The sequence below is a fragment of the Mus caroli genome, chromosome 9 (assembly GCF_900094665.2).
Source record: "Mus caroli chromosome 9, CAROLI_EIJ_v1.1, whole genome shotgun sequence".
NCBI lineage: Eukaryota > Metazoa > Chordata > Mammalia > Rodentia > Muridae > Mus > Mus caroli.
The window spans coordinates 39,409,130-39,426,597 of NC_034578.1; the positions used below are offsets into that span (position 1 = coordinate 39,409,130).

Consider the following 17,468-nt stretch of genomic DNA (forward strand, 5'->3'; position numbering starts at 1 on the left):
ACACACACACACCACATATACCCACACACAAAATGAAGAAAAATAAAAGATCAGAAGGAAAGAGATAGCCAGGCAGTGGTGCTGCACACCTTTGATCCCAGCACTCGGGAGGCAGAGGCAGGTGGATTTCTGAGTTCAAGGCCAGCCTGGTCTACAGAGTGAGTTCCAGGATAGCCAGGGCTACACAGAGAAACCCTGCCTGCCCCACTCCTCCCCCCCAAAAAGAAGGAAAGAGATAGACAGCTGAGATGTAGAGGCCTACAGTACACAAAACTCTGGGTCCTCATTGTGACCTCATTAAATGTGTCTGTGGTAACTGTAAACCATGGTGACTCTCAGTGAGGGCTCCAGCCAGATGTTCCAGACCTTCTGAAGGCAGCAGAACACTCACATGGCTAAATCCATGAGATAGGTCCCCATGTTAGATGAGTTGGGGCGGGGAAGAAGGGACTATGTGCTGTGCACTAAGACCAGAGCTTTGTAACTCTGCTTTGATCTAGACATGTTTTCAGAAGGAGCTGAGGCTTTAATGAGATGCTGGTAGAGGCCAAGAGTCACCAAATGGCCCAGTCTTTCTTTCCTAGATTCTCGACTTTCACGGCCAACCTGTTAATCATGGGTGTGGGCTCCAGCGTGCTAACTCCTGGCTGAGTGGCCTCTTCTTCCTCTTCTTCAGAGCGAAGTTTGTATACCAGCCATGCCTTTAGGAAGTTATTGGAAAGTAGAAGCAAGAATAGATTGCTGGCAGAGTGAGAGCTGAGAAACAGATGGAGGGGGGAGGGGCACATTCAGAGAGCTGGGCCATTCTGCTTAACACTGTCATCAGTCATCCCCCTAGAAGTCTAATGCCTTCTACAGCACACAGCCATTCATCAGCTGGGGCTGGGGAGGGGTTTGCTCCAGCCTGCAAGATCCTGGCCGCCCTTCCAGATGCCTTAGCACCTGCAAGAGGGACTAGGAAATCATCGAGTCACTATTTCTGCCCCCTCCAGTACACAGGACAGTGCATAAGCCACCTAGACAGATGGCTTTAAAACTGGGGTTTCCTCCTGACACCCGGAGCCGGAGCCTCAGCTGTGCTTCAGCAATCAGCACACATTAGCTCAAATAGATTCAGAGTCTCCTCGCAAATCCCCGGTTGGTGAAATACTAGCTCTGGTGTCACTCACAGATTGCCCACAAATACAAATACTAGCTCCCAAATGAAATGCATTATTTTCTTTGTCTCTGGAATGTGATTGGGGAACAGACGTCATCAGGAGATACCTCAGTGAAGAGACTCAAATCACACACCTGCCCCTCCCTCCTTTCAGCCTAGCTAAGAATCATTTCTGAGATTCCAGTAGACGTAGCTCCCAACCTTTAACTGAATTCCAAGTAACAGTGTATCTATCTGTACCTAAGACACAATGTATGCTGTTCTCTTTTGGAACAATGGTTTGTACGTGGGTATGGGGCAGCTACACCACACAGATATAAAGGACAGACAAGAGTCATGATCTCTACACGTGACATCATATGTTCTCTTTGATGCTGATGAACACATCTTTGTGGTACATTTTCCCTGATCTGGGCGCTGTACTAGGTGCTAAGCTGTGAGCAGTGTCAGACTTTCCAAAAGTATCTCATGCAAACATAGATTCTTGGAACCATGAGGCTTTCTATCATTTTAGAGTCGCATCCCACCATAGCCATGTGGACATATCAGACAGGGCCATCTCCATGGGACTCTTTGCTGTAAACAGCAGCTCCTCCTTTAGAGTGTATAGAGTGACCTACACGACCTTCCCAGTAACAATTTGCATTGCATGGCAGTATGAAGGAGAAAGCTTGCCATTTCTGCTTGCCCTCACTGTGACATCTTTCACTTAGAACCGGCAGATTCTAGAAAAGACAGGTGGAGGAAAATCAGGAAGAAGGATACAAACTTGGAAGACGCACTAGAGAAAGCTTGCAATTACGGGAGAGGCACACTTCATCACGGCCCATAATACAAGCTCAAACATCCCACTTTCCAAATCTCCTCCAATTATTAGACAGGCTAGAAAAGAGACCCACTGTTCCTGCTACATAAAAACATTAAAAAGACAGAGAACTTGGACTGTCCAACTTTTCATCGCTAATGGGCAACTTCTAAATAAATCTGATGGCAACGTTGTGTGCTCTAAAAATATGAAGGCTCCCTTTAGGAGTGTTTACTATGAGCAAGGTTTCATGCTAAAGATTTTAACTCTGCCCTTGAAAACTATTTTAACTTTAATCTTGTAGTTGCCCTTGACAAGTTGTGGCTCCATTTTCCTGGCAAGGGAACAAAAGTACAGAATTAAAATTCATTGCCCAAGGTTCCACACCCAAATCTAGATTCAAAGCAGAGCCTTCAGCCTTCACACCACACTCGCAATCTGCAATCCGGTCACTCTGTGATCCCTCCACTATAGTAGATGCACATAGAACTTAACTGGCATCCTGAAAACTGGCTTTATTGCCCAGAACCGCCAAAGTGGCAGGGGTGAGGGATTCTACATACAAGCTACAAGCTCACTTCAGGAACCCCTACTCTCTTGCAAAACATGATGTCAGATGCTTGATGCAGTGATGTGTCAGCTTATCTTGGCTCAGTTTCCAGACAGAGGGTCGTATGGTCTTCAGAATGGCTGTATTTCTTGATGGCACACTGGCCAGGTCACCACTTATCTCCGTTTCTGGTCTTGTTGTGTTTTCTGACAATCCTCTGGAGTTTCTCTGCCACCCCTTGTTCAGTGTGACTCGACTCGGGTGGGGGTGGGGTGCTTCCTGGAAGTATCTCTCTGGGTTTCTATCAAACTCCCAAAGTCGGTTCTCACCTTCAGAGCTTTCCAAAGAAACCAGAGAAAGAGGAGAGCCTGCTGGGCTTTCTGAGAAAAGAAAGAGAGGGATGCGTCCCCAGAGTCCTTCATTCCCCCTCCCCACCCCCACTCTCCCTAAGATGTCTCAAGCTTTCATTCCCACTGTGCCAGACAGCAAACTTCCTGTTATCCAAAGGTTCCAAAAGTCAACAGCACTGCCTCTGTGCCATTCTTGAAAGGGGACCCCGATTTTCATAGCCTGATGGAGTATTTGTCTTCCTTTGAAGCCTTGATTATGAGCTCATGTTTTTCAAGATAAAGGTATTCAATTTCCTTGGGGTTCACCCACCACCTTTTGTCTGGTGATTGTTCTGCGAAGCCTTTGGTAATCCAATCCCTTTGCATGGGATGCTGGCATCTGAGAATGGCTAGCAAGATTTCCTTTTATAGGAGCATGGTGAGAAAATAAACAAATAAAATACATTAGAGAGAGAGAGGCAGAGAGAGAGAGAGAGAGAGACAGAGACAGAGAGAGAGACAGAGACAGAGACAGAGACAGGGAGAGAGAGAGAGAGAGAGAGACAGAGACAGAGACAGAGACAGAGACAGAGAGACAGAGAGACAGAGACAGAGACAGAGACACAGAGAGAGAGAGAAAACCCAAGCAAAATGAAAACAGCTTGGAGTGCAACCTGGCCTTTTTTGTTATTTCCACTCTTCCACAGGATCTGCTATCTTATGTCTCAGTGTTTGCAGGAAGGTAGCTGATCGCCAAGCTTCAGGAAGGGACAGACAAAAGAGGTTATGACAAGAAGAGGGAAATGTTGTTCCGTTTACAAGATCCAAATAAGGCCCCGTTAAGGAGGCTTGAGATAGGAGGCATTACCTCGGTGTTCCGATTCTTCTCGGCCTTGGTGTCTGAGCTGTAATGCTCGATTAAAAGTAGGGTAAGCATCAGTTCCCTTTCTTTGAAATTTTGTGCATTTTAATAGGATAACAAAGCAGAAACGGATTACATTAGGCTCCCGCGTGTTGTCTGGTACATTTTAATTGAGACCAAAGTGCTGGCAGTTGCTGGCAGTTTCAGAGGTCTCTGGGGAAAAAAAGGCCCCCCTCCCACTTCCTGTCACCTCCATCTCTCTGCTGTTCCACAGTCCCCTCGTTTCTTTAGGCACACATGAAAGCCAACTGGTGCAAACTATAAAAGGAAAGATGACCCAAGAGCTGCTGGGGAACGCAAATTAAAACCCCTGCTATCTCAGACACAAGGGGAAAAGCTTCCATGGCTCACCTCTTGGTGGCCATTTAAAGACTTCAAGGAGATCTTTTATGTCCTGCTGCTCCTCCAAGTCTGAGTTAGAGGCAAAGATAAATACAATGGGTAATTAGCCAGAGAAAAAAACACAGCGCTTGGGCCAGGACTTCCAAGATGGCCTGTAAGAAGTCATGAGGGAATTTTGCTTGGCCAAGGAGGCTCGAGCATCTTTGAACAATTTGTCTGGATTTCAGCCATGGCAGAAGAGGGGTCGCTGTATGAAGATGGCCTCGGTTGCTATGGCTGGGCAGGCAGCTGACATTGTGGTTTTCATGGAAATGTGTGCAGCGTCCTCCAGACGGCCCTGCTCCCTCACCTTGGCTCTTAGAACAGTGCTTGCTCTTGGGTTCCAAAGGCAAGTTAGTGCTGGCAGGTTGGGAAGACCCAGATGTCTCCTGAGGCTCAGCGACCTGGGCAGGGTCACTCCACTGATGGCTTCCTTTTCTTCTGTCTGTTCTTCCCTCTATGCCAGAGAACACTTGGTCTCCATGAACACCACAACGAGGCCTCCCGACCATGCCGTTTTATCATTCTCCGGAGGGGGGGGGCGAAGGGGGGGGAGGGGGTTGGGGAGGCTGACTCCCATCAGTCTCCCTCTTCCCTCTACCTCCACCTCTGATGTCTAATCAGTCTCCATAAACCTCTGTGGAACACGGAAGGGTTTTCAAAGCCAACAACTGCCGAGAATACCTTTAATTTTCCTGTGAATAAACTTCTACCTCAAACTTCAATTTTCATTCCAGTGCCAAGCACACAGACTTCTCAGTAGGTTTTTTGTTTGTTTGTTTAAATTCAGGTAAAATTCAGCATCTCCTCTATGTCTTTTTTCCTCGTTCACTGGATGTACGTTTGGCCATAGGGTGGGAAGGGACCATGATGTTTCATAGCAAGTGGGTGGGCATCTCCTCTTCTACTCATTACACCCAGATTTCCAATGTTCTTGTCTGGGAAACTTGGGAAACTTCAGGCCTTTTGCTTTCTCTGCCCTCTGTCCCCATGCCGCTACCCTGTTTGTGGTATGTCATCTAATTCTGGAATTTTTCCAAACTCTAACAATGACAAAAAGATCTCTCTGTAGCTCTTACAATCCTCAGCTCATTCTGGGAGTGACACTAGCGGTAGATGTCAGCATGGAGCAGTCTCCTGGCCAGAACCCAACATACCCTGATAAGTCCATCCTTTTATCCATTTTTTTTTTGCCGAACCTGGTAGCTTTGAGTGTTTTGTTAACTTACATCATCAACATTATCATTTTCCTTCAGCCCACAACAAGAAAATGTTTGCATTTCCAAATACTTCTCTAGCAAACACAGAGTCTGACCCTTCAACAGCATCACATCCACCATGAGTTTGAATTGTTCAGACAGTGCATCTCCTAAGGCAATAGCTGTCTTTTGGGATCAGAGATGCTCTCCAAATAATTTCTGACACCACATCCAAGACCGGCTCTTGCAGTTCCAGAGCAGTCTTCTCTAGAACCTCCAACATCTACAGCCAACTTCCTCAAAGTGGCCCGTGTGTGGAGCCAAGGCTTCACCTGCTCCACACAGCCCCTGTGCATTGCCCTTCTTAGCTTCCCTATCCTTCCTTATGCTGCTTATCCGTCTGCGATGTGATGCAATGCAATGCGATGCGATGCAGTGTGATGTGATGCCATGCCCTCTTCACACTGTCCTTACCTGCTTAGGATCTGGGCATTTTCAAAAATCTACTTTGTTATACCCAATCTGTAAGCATGTCCTGACATTTTGCTCTGTATTTCCCTCATTATTTTCTTCCTCGAATAAAATGTAACTGTCCCCTCAACACTCAACCCAGTCTCTCCCTGTAGTCTGGCCAATACTGAGGCTTTTTGATAATCTTTCCTGAAACTTCAAGACCTTTAATGCTAAGGCTGTATGACTTGCTTTTTTCCCCAGGAACAACAGACCTCATTATACCTCAGTATCTCCTGTTGTTGGATGACTGGCCGGCTGACAGTTGGAAATGAGTCCTCTGTAGATATAGAACAGAACAGACCATCCTGGGATTCTCAGAGTAACGTGGCCCACGTTCCAGAGCAGAGCAATAATAGCAATAAATTGGGATGCTCTGGGCCCTTCCTATGAACAGAACCTAGTATTCTCCAACCTCTGACTCACCTTCCCAGCAAGTCTATAGTCCAGCTGGGTTCTATAGTCATCACAAATGCAGAAGTAAGCTCAGCAATAGTAACAGATGCCTACAGTTACCGACTAGCAATGGGTGGAGCTGGGATTCAAATGAGATCTGCCAATGCCCCATGCCCATTCATGGCCACCCCAATGGGTGGCTCGAGCCTTCGTGAAGGGAGCATCCCAAGAAGTGTATGGCTAAGTAGGCAGGATTTCTTTTACATTATTTATAACCAGCCTCCTAGAGCCATATCCCTAAGACCTGGCCTTGCCAGATGGAAGCCTACATAGAAGCACTTAGAAACACAGTGGCTCTCAATGTCTTGTGGGGATAATCACTCATGCCAAGCAGAAAGGCAAGTGCTTGCTCTCCTTCATCCTACTCCTTTCGAAGGGAGAGCATGCACAGGTAAATCTGTTGCATATTTTAGCAAGGCTGCAAGTAGACTGCAAGGGTGACCGGATGATTTAGTGTCCAAGTCAGTATACATTGAGAATATGAGCTATCCAAAAAATAACTAGCAGGCATCAGTGAGTCTGTGCTAGGCATAATCAGAACTCACCTGTCTCTCCTGGGTGCTCAGGGACACTCCGCACTCCTTACTGCACAAACAATCTGTGGCTGCTTTGCATTCAAGCCAATGTAGTGTTCATTCTTTTATTTACCATCCATCTGTCTGTCCATATGTCCATCCACCCAACCATCCATTCACTCAACCATCCTCTCTTTCTTTCTTTCGAGAAAATATCCTATGCTGGCCTTGGGAAGACAAACCCCACCCACCCTTATAAAATCTTCACTCTAATAAAAGTAGAAAGTGAGCAAATAAAGAATTAGGAGATACTGTGCAGTTGTAGTACAGCCTTGAAAGTAAAAGGTTTGGGTAGAAGGGAAAGGAGTCCTTTCTGAGGGAGCCTGGGGGCTCTGGCTCCAGGGTAGATGCAGAATGAGGGAGGCTTGGGGAGTTTCAGAAATAAACCAGAGAGTATTGGGGGGGGGATAGATCACATTGGGCCTTGAGACTCCAGGGAACCTGAAACTTATTCTGAGTGAGATAGGAAGTTGCTGAAAGGCTCATGCAGAAGGATGCTGTGGTCTAATTTGCATCTTAAACATGAATCACTCTGGCCACTGTCAAGACACATAGGAGGGAAGGGAGAAGGACAGATGTGTGGACTTGAACGAGAATGTCCCCCATAACATTTGTATACTTGGTCTCCAGTCGGTGATGCTCACTGGGGAGTCTAAGGAAGTGTGGTCTTTCTGGGGAAAGGATGTCACTGGAGGATGGGCCTAGAGGTTTCAAAGCCATGGGCCATTTCCAGTTTGCTCTCTCCTTGGTGTTTGCCATTCAGGCTGCGAGTCCCTAGTTACTTGCTCCTGACACCATACCTTCATTTGATCTCTTATCACAGCAATAGAAAAGAATACCACTTAGCTATGGGCCAGGCTGGTGACAATGACATTGGAATTTAGGGGTAGATTCAGATAACATAGCTAGCATCTCTAGGGTCTCTGTGTGAAGGAGACACTGGTGCCTATAGCAGAAATGACTCTGGGATAGGTCTGGTTCCTAGCAGCCCAATCTAGGCTTTGGTGTCAAAGTATCTTACAAGTGATTGCTTGAACTTTGTGCTGTATAACAAGGCCATGTTGGTTCTGTCAAGTAGGGGGAAGAGCCAAGGGTGCTCATCTTTGGCTCTGTGGTCCTCCTTACCTTTGGCTCTATGGTCCTCCTCCTTGGGACATTTTCCCCCTTCCCACCACTTCCGCTTCAGAATTTCTAGGCGGTTGTTCTCCTGCAGCTGGAGAATGGCCAGGTCGAACTCATCCCGGAACACTGAGCCTATGGAGTCAAAGGAAAACCCAAGGCATGATGTCATTGTTCTCCTAGGCACATGGTGCTCCCCTTCCCAGCATCCTTCCTGGCCTGCTAAAAGAAGGGCTTTCTGGTTTACACCTTCTTAGCTCCTCCACTTCCTTTCTGTCACATGACCAACATGGTCATCTTATGATCAAAGACCCAGCATGGGCTGAGTAATGGCTTCCCAGACATTTGTGCTACTCATCTCAGTGCCTAGCACCTTCACTTTCAAATTTAAATAGAGGGTCTATCAGAACTCAATGAGCTGCACAATGACACTCAGGAAACTGGATGGAGATATGCCCGTTAGGCTCTAGGAAGCCATCATGTGAGTTCATGTGGCACAACCCCCTCCCCCAGTCAAATGTTCAACTTTCTACGTCACATCGATTCATTTCTTGGGAGCTTGTGACTATTGTCACAGTATACCTTATAATCATTTACCATAACCAGCCATCAACCACTGAAAGAAGAGTTAACCAGAGCATCCTCTCGTCCTTCTGCATGGAGAAGCCAGTCACCAGATGTACCCAGCTCTCATAGCTGAGTTCACCAGAGCCTGCTGCCCTGCCAATCACTCGGTATCCCTGTTGCCTCTTCTCCACTGAACAGAGGCTTCTCTCTGTTGAATACAATTCTTTGAAAAATTTTCCAATAGAATATGGTCGAGGAGTTTTGGTTCTAGGATCCAAATCTAATCATTAAAAAACGGGCTTAAGTGGATTCAAGGAAAGCTCAATGTCCTCCAACAGGTAGAGGCCTGTGATCATTAAGAAAAGGCTGTTAGGAGACTGGGAAAACGATTTGGTTGCCCAGCCTGCTTTCCAATCCCTACAAAGATCCTGTGTAGACAGGCACCTCTGAGAATGCCTATGATCTTGGGTACAAGGAAGAAGCCTGAACACAGAAGTGAGGGTTTTTCATATTTAATGTATGTAGGAATCACCTGGGGATTTTGTTAAGTGGAAAGTTCCAATTCAATAGGTTCAGGGCAGGACCCAAAATTCTGCATTTTGGGTAAGCTCCAAGGCAGTACCCAAGCTTCTGGGCCATAGACTGCAGGACTGTAGAGTAGAGTCTGGCCTTCTTTAGGCACAACTAGGCTGAGTGAACCCACGACACACCTGCAGCCTTGAATGTATTTTTTGCCATGGATGTCCATGCACAGTCATCTGTAGAACAGGCGTGTAATACACACTTGTAGTGTACGAGTACACGAACAAGTTGCCCTGCAGATGTAGACAGATGCTAGGCTAACACTAGCTAGATTTAAAGACAGTACTCCAATGCTTCAAGGCACTTCTATCCAAACCCTCAGTGGCCCAGGGGCTGCCACTGAAGGCTCCACTGCCTGATCCCTGGTTGCTGTTTCTGCTCCAGAGCCATCTGATTAGGTTTCCATCTTTCCTTATTGGGTTTCTTCTTTTCCCTGGGCCCAACCACGCCACGCATTCTGTAGTAACTCTCTTTCCTCCTACTGGAATAATGGCAGGGAGTATAGCCTCAGGGATCTGAATCTTGTCTCATAATTGGCTGCACAGTACATCAGCAGTTGCATAATGTTGTTCCCAGCCTCACTTGACGTGAGAACATGAACCTCCCTACAGCACACCTTCACCCTCTCTAGCCTGAGCCGGCTAGCTGGGGGTCTCCTACCTCAATGTGATCTGTTCTGGAAAGTATTGTGTTTGAAGAGCAGTATCCTAGGTCCCAGGCTTATATTTCTAGTTTGTGACCTTGGATAATTTCTATTCTCTGCAGTGTACCTCTCACATGGCCCAATTAAGTGAGATAATACTCATAAAACGATATCATGACAGGGTCAAGACAGAGGCCTTTCTCTCCATTTTTTCCCTTGCTTATAAATAAAATTTTCTAGAGCTGGTCTCTTTCACCTCAACTATGTGTGGTCAAGTTCCCTGTGAAAGGAAGCACTTGACATTTAGGCTAAATTTACTGAGTCACTAAAGTATTACCAAGGTGCACCCCAAGTTCATTTCATGATCTACCCCACCATCTTGAAAGAAAATGCCAGCCATTACATTTCCCAAAGAAGCTCAAAATCTGTAATATTAATGGGCACTGGAAAAATATGACTGTAAACAGAGTCCATGAAGGTTGGCCAGTGCACAGAGTAAAGTTTCTGGTCTACACAGCCTCAGGTGTCAGATCCGACAGCATTCAGAGGGGACTTTCATTATTACCCAGGCTCATTTGGTTGCTTTCTAATCAGTGTTCTAAGAAGCAATCTGCTTTTACCAAACTGCATAGATAACTATGAAAAAAATGAGGGCACTAATATTCCCCAATGAAGGCTAAGTATTAGGCACCTAGGGAAGGCAGTTGACCAACTACAGCCCTAACCCACACTCCTTGAGTAGGTATGAGAAACTTAATCCTATTACTTGGATAATCGAGGCTCGGATATGTTAAAGCACCTCTCTGAGGTACCACAGGCAGGTCTCCCCAACTCCAAGACCATGCTAATTATATTCCAAGGTGTGAATGAATTCTGCAGTTTATAACACTGCCAGTCAGGGACAGATCGATCCAAGGGTGTACAATGTGACTACCAAGTCTGCATGCCAAAGATCAGAGCTCTCACATGCTAATGTCCCCATGTCCTGACTCTTCTGCCTGTCACCTTCTTCAGGAATAGCCTTACATCAAGAGAGCCTGACACAGCAGTGCAGTCAATGCTCCACATAGAATCACCCAAAGGCTGTGCTTAGATCCCTCACAATCACAACAGCTGAACGAGTCTCCCGGTTCCCTGGTAGTAGAGTTATCGGCAAAGTGAATGTACTCTGAGAAGCCCAGCTGCAGCACTGTTCTAGAAGCCAAAAAACTTACAAAACCAGATGGCGCCCAGTAAATGCATGGTACATTAGTGCCCACTTTCAATGACCCACACCAAGTCAGAGTAGACAGAGCAGTGAAATCTAAATAGAGTTTGAACGTCATCTTCTGTAATCTTGCCAGTGAAGTACAACCAGCAAAGGTGATTAGCACTTGTAGTGCTTCCTTCTTCCCTCTGTTAGTAGAGACGTTAATCATCAGAGAAATGGCCAACATGCCAAAGCAAGAGACAAAGAGAACAAGGCCTAAAGTCTGCTGGGGCATCAGTACTCTTCAATAGTTAGAATTATCCCTGAATAGTGAATGAATGAATAAGTAATCAACCAGTTCTTTAATTACGAATTAGGAAACTGGAGAGATGGCTGAGTTGGTAAAGTACTTTCTGTGCAAACACAAGGACCTGAATTCAGATCTTCAGCCCCCAAGTAAAACTGGAGGCATCGTGGTGCACACCTGTAATCCTGAAGATGAGGAGGCAGAAACAGGAAGATCCTGGGGCTTAATCAAGCCAAAGCTGTGAGCACCAGAGTCAATGAGAGATCCTATCTCAAAAGCTAAGGTAGAGAGTGACTGAGAGGGGCATTCAATATCAACCAATGACTTCCACATGTGTGCAAGTGGACACACACACAGACAGACAGAAACATACACAGACACACATACACACAGACACACAGACACACACAGACACACACACATACACTCATATACACACAGACACACATACACACACGGACACACAGACACACATACATACACACACATACACAAACACACACACACACACACACACACACACACACAAACTTAGGAGGCAGAGACAGGCAGATCTCTGAGTTCAAAGTCAATCTGGTCTAGAGTGAGTTCCAAGACATCCAAGACTATACAGAGAAACCCTGTCTTAAAAAAACCAAAAATGAAAAAGGAAGGAAGGAAGGAAGGAAGGAAGGAAGGAAGGAAGGAAGGAAGGAAGGAAGGAAGGAAGGAAGGAAGGAAAAACAAGTCCACGTGCTTGTTTTGTTTTCTTTTGTTTTGTTTTGTTTTTTAACCATAAGGAAGCCTACCTAAAGTTGTTCTCAAACCTGTTGGTTCTGGAAACAGGCTAATGAATTCTAGACAGCATTCAGTGGCTTTGGCTCCCCTGACCCTGCCTGGAGGAAGCTATACCCAAAGGTTGTCGCTCTCCTGCATACCGACTGGCATGCCAATCCCATAGCCCTTGGTGTCCAGCAGGCCCCCAATCTGAGTGAGGTTGCAGTTTCGCTGCCGGTAGTACTCATTCATGGTGGACTCCAGCAGGAAAGCGTAATTGGAATTCAACACTCTGGCAATCCCCTCCTCCGTGCTCTTCACGAACACACTCGGCTGCTTGGAGTACATGTAGTTCCACATGCGTTGGTAGGTCTGGTAACGGGAATTCTGGGAGAACATCAGAAGGAAGCAAGGTTGAGAAATAAGAAAGGAAACATTGGCTTAAAACGGAGGGCATCAAAGAATCATGAGATGGGCCTTTCTGCCGTGTGCCCCACATCACAGCCTGGCACCTCTTTCTTTCTATCACCTCGCCCCGAGAGGGTCACTGCTATTGCATAATGGAGGAGAGGCCTGTGTCTTTAATAGGAGATGAAGAAGGGACTTGTCCTGTGAGTTCTGCCTATCAGTCAATCACTGGTTCTGTCTAAGCCACCCTCCAGAATTCCTTCAGCACCAACCTCCTCAGACAAGTAGAATTCAAACTCTGGTTTTAATCCCTCATTGTTCCTCAGTGTGGGACAGTGCACACAGATTCGTTCGGGACTAATAAAGAGACAGTCCTAAAGAGGCAGTGTGGATGTCTCCTACCTAACCTAAGCCAATGTATCAACTCCACCACCCAAGGCTGGCTTCTGTTTTACCAATAATAACAAGACAGAATTCTGGGGGTCCATCCAAACTCTGTTTGTACAAAGCCTTCCCTGTCCCTACGCCAACAGGCACAGATATTCTTATGGAAAACAGACAGCAGGCCTTGGGCCTATCTCCTGTGGAAACGAGTGTCTTGGATGTTAGTTGGTTAGACACTGTGAGCCCCCAGGGGGAAATCTTCCCTGGAGCTCTCGAAGCACAGGAAAACTGCTATTCTGCGCGGCCTGCTTCTGTCAGCCCTGGCGATCAATCAGTGTGGCTGTCATTGAACACTAGACTGTGGCAGGGGCTTCTCCTGAGACTTACAAGGCGATATCCCAAAGAACCCAAATGTGTCTGCTCCGGAGAACCCATCAGTCTAGGAGAAGTGACCGGGCCATCCCCACTGAGCATTTCTTAAACATTGCTCACAGGCACACTATTTTCACTACTGGTGTGTGTGTGTTTATGTTTCTACATAGGAATGCATGTAGAGGTGGATTTGGGGTGTCTTACTATTCTCCACCTTGTTATTTCCATGCAGGGGTCTCCTCATTGAGTCTGGGGCCCACTGACTGATTTGCTATCCTGCTGGCGAGTGAGCTCTGGCTACCGCTTGTCTGTGTTTCTTCTCCACCGCCAGCACCGGGTTACCGGTGCGCATGACCGCACCCACTTTTATGTGGGTAGCTAGGGACCCAAGCTCAAGTTTTCACGCTTGCACAGCAAACATGTTACCCAAGGAGCCACCCCCCAGCCTCGTATTATTTTAATCTCGCTTTGTCTAAGTACTAACTATAAAACCCAACTCGCTTTTTAAAATTTAAATGAGCGTATCAGCCCCATCCAATGCAGTAATGTAAACAAGACTGTACGCTCGATCCACAGCATACAGTGCACATAAAACAAACACAGGACTATTATAAATTTAGAAGGTTTCATCACATTAGTTCTAAAACCATCTTAAGTATTACCAGCTGCTCATGTGCAACAATATGGGATAGGTTGATATTCATACAAAATCCTCCTGAGACCTCATTCTGGGGAAATTTTTTTTGGAATAGGAGGAAACTAGTCCCCTCGAGGACTTCTAAGTTAGATGCTCAAAAGAGAGAATGAGATGGGCAGAGATGTTTTGATCTTGAATGCCCACATATATCAGCTTCCTTCTGCCCTCCCCCACGCAGGTAAGCAGCCATGTAGTATTTACTTGGAAGAAGGTCATGCTGGAACCTCCATGAATCGTGCCATACTCAATGGCAGTCTGGTCAGCCAGGTCATCCACAGACTCGATGGGCACCTCCATGCGCTGCACAGTCAGGAAGGCTGCCAGGTTGGCCGTGTAGGAGGAGATGATGATCAACGTGAATGCCCACCTATGCAGGAAGACACCAGAGAGGCTTCATTGCCCTGGCATTGCCAGGAGGGTTAGGCTCCTGAGTTCAGTTCTGCTATGATGCAGATGGGAGCCAGTATCTTTCTTTGAAAGAGATATCAGCTCAGTGTAGGGAGGGGGAGGATGCAGGATATACAATGTCGAGAGACATGAACCGAAATTGGCGGTGGATTTTTATTTCTTATTTCTGAAACGTGATTACTTGTCATTCAAAAGAGGTATAGCCCATGCACGTGAGGGTCTGGGGACCATTGGAAAGGAGTCGGTGAATGAGGTGAGGGCTCTGTGCAGGGCTGCATACTGCCATGTACTGAATACCTAATATGAGCAACATCCTCACATCCTAACATCCGCTAATCCTTACAACTCGGGAGGCAAATGTACTATTCAACCGCTGCAGGAAGCAGAGAGAGGCTCTGGGAAGTACCTTGATAAATACTGATACAGTTGTACACAGCCACTTCTATGACCATGACAGCAGAAAGTCTTCAATGAAGATGAGCTTGTGAAAAGCATCTTTGGACTGCTGAGAAGTTGAAATTGGAAAATCCTCTGACAATGGACAAGCTGCTTCAGACTTACAAGACTGTTTTATGGAGTCGCTAGAATTTCATCTGAAATTTGAATAATTCTGCAATGCAGGGAGCCTATATGCCAACAGCAGCGTGCTCAGTCTGGTAGATTAAGCAAGCTTTTCCCATCTGCTCAATAGGCTGGAGCTACATCAGTACCTCCCTCCTTGTGTGTTAGGGGCTCAGACACAGATCTAAGCACCACGAATCAGGCTGGAGAATCACCAATTCAGGATCAGTGGCGTCCGTATTCACAAGGGTTTGCCCAGTATGCAGACACTGCTATGTTAATGCACAGCATTTATCATGGGACTCGGCAGCTCGCAGCCGCCAGGTGGATTTTCAAGACCAAGAAATCCCATTGTCCCTTTAGTGGTTACCAAGAACTCCGGCTGGACACCTGCCTAGGCAGACACAACAGGGCCATCCACCAACTCAATGGACTTTTATATGCTAGGCCACAAGGGAGATGGAGTATTTTGTCTTGGGGTTGTTTTTTATTTTGTTGTTGTTCTGGTCACCAATATGATAGCAAGGGAAGTCCTTGGTTTCTCCTGGGTTTATTTATATAATAAATGGGATAATGATACCTGCTCTACCTATCTCTGAGTCCTGGCAGCAGCAAATGAAGTACTAGGTCATTTGTGATCAGCAATCTAGAACATGCTAGATGAACACAAGAGCTAGAGAAATGTGGAGAAGCCTCCAGGCTGGCCAGGGGATAAAAATCATCTGACTACCTCCCTGATGCTTTCTCAAGTAGGGCCCTCTAAGTGGCAGGCTTCCCTCCCTACTCAGGACACACTCTCTGCACCGCCTTCAGCTCTTTACACTGTAACCATGCCTAGGGCCATGCCCAAGTTCAGCAGCAGCCTGGATACACTGAGGAGAAGCGGACATAGACATGGCTGAAGAGCTGTCTAGGAGCTTCTCGCGGGCTCATGGCCACACTCTGGTGCCTGGTTTTTCCTGGGTGACATGCAGGTGTTTAGGGTCATGGTCATAAGGGTAAGCTGTCAGCCAGCTCAATGGACCCAGAGCAGGCCAAACTATCCCAAGGACTTGGTGGGGCTGTGCCACTGCATCTGAGGACGGACGTTAGCAGTTGTAAAGCTGGCACTCTTCTGAGCAATGTGACGTTTTCTGTCCCTTGCTCTGGCTGGGAGGCCAGGGCAGATCATGGGAGTCCTGTCTTCTGATCTTCCACTCTCCCAGGGGACTAAATAAACCTTGACGTTAATAATCTCAGAACGAAGGAGGCAGAGACACATGCTGATGCTGTGGACTGGGGGCTAGTAAAGGTCTCTCGTGGTGGCTCTTTGTTGCAGAGTTCCTCTCGCAGCAGCATGCTCTGGAACACAGTGACTCAGGCATTTCGAGGCCTGCTATTTAGAGCAGTACCCTGCAGGGTGTGGGCTTCTAAAACTCTCTGGAGGAAGGCATTCCTTGGGTGCAGTGGGGGGAGGGAGGGTGTCTATGGTAGATGCAGCAGGCACACCAGTGACAAAGAGCACCCGTTGGAAGGAAAAACCCAAAGGAACCAAGTGAACACCCTTAGATGTTCCTCTTCCTGGGTTCTGCCTAGCTTTCCTAGGCTTCGAGGGAGTTATGTGACTGTCTCTGCTGAGACAGTATCCTCTTCTTGGGGACATATAGCTCAGTTCTGTATGTTCATTTACTCAGTAACTTCTCGGTAATGCCTGGGAGTGGGCGAGAATCTTGCCCAAGTGGCTTAAATCCTGCCATATTTGCCATATGAAGGCAAATGAAAGCTCTAGACAGAAAGGGGTATCATTGTCCCAGCTACTAGCCCAGCTCCTGAAACAACTCTGGTGCCTACTTCTAGACCTACTGTGTGAACCTAGGCACTAGTAATCAAGGATGAAAATACCTCATCTCCTCTTCCTTTGGCTTAAACAGGCTGAGGAGGAGGAGGCAGGGGAACTAAGGCTGTAATTTCTGAGAGCTACGACAGTCAAACCTATCGTAGATTGCTAACAGAGGATCCAATACTTGTATTTCGCAAGCTTGTCTCTCCAGACTGCATATGTTCTTCATGTCCCTCATTTCTACATAGCTTCTGGAAGCTTTCAAAGAACTTTCCTAATGTTGAATCTTTTGCCTGTCAGAGAATCTAATAGTTTGACCATTCCTGCAGCTCCTGAGATGGACAGGCCAGCCTTGCAGAGTCAGGAGTGGGTGGACAAGGCTCAAGGGGCGATAGTGGAGACTTGCTACACAAAGCCTCCCTCCAACTGGAAACCAGAGGCTGCTGCCCAGGGAGTACTGGTTGACCAGGAAGACAGAGGCTGGGAGGGGAGAGCAGAGGTGCCTTCTGCAGAAAATGTACAGCAGGCTTTTGTGCATAAATGTGCATATGCCCTCTCTTGGCCAAGCCACTCTATCTCAGTCAGTTTTCGGGTCAAGAGGTCATATTTTTTGTTTGTTTGTTTGTTTGTTTTATATTTTTGTTTGTTTGTTTGTTTTGCTTCCTTCCCTTCCTTCCTTTCTCCCCCTCCCCCTCCCCCCCTCTCTCTCACTCTCTCGCTCTCTCGCTCTCGCTCTCTCTCTCCCTCTCCCCCTCCCTCCCCCTCTCTCC

The 17,468-nt window shown here is 46.9% G+C and overlaps 1 protein-coding gene across 2 annotated transcripts in view; it reads right to left on the reverse strand.

The window, feature by feature from the left end:
- Positions 1-17,468, reverse strand: part of Grik4 (glutamate ionotropic receptor kainate type subunit 4) — a 301,102-nt gene that overhangs the window by 9,029 nt on the left and 274,605 nt on the right. For both annotated transcript variants that reach the window (XM_029482082.1, XM_029482083.1), the window contains 3 exons: positions 14,112-14,277; positions 12,211-12,436; positions 8,012-8,140 (listed from right to left, as the gene is read on the reverse strand). In XM_029482082.1, the coding sequence (XP_029337942.1) occupies positions 8,012-8,140; positions 12,211-12,436; positions 14,112-14,277 (521 nt within the window). The remainder of the gene's footprint in view (positions 1-8,011; positions 8,141-12,210; positions 12,437-14,111; positions 14,278-17,468) is intronic.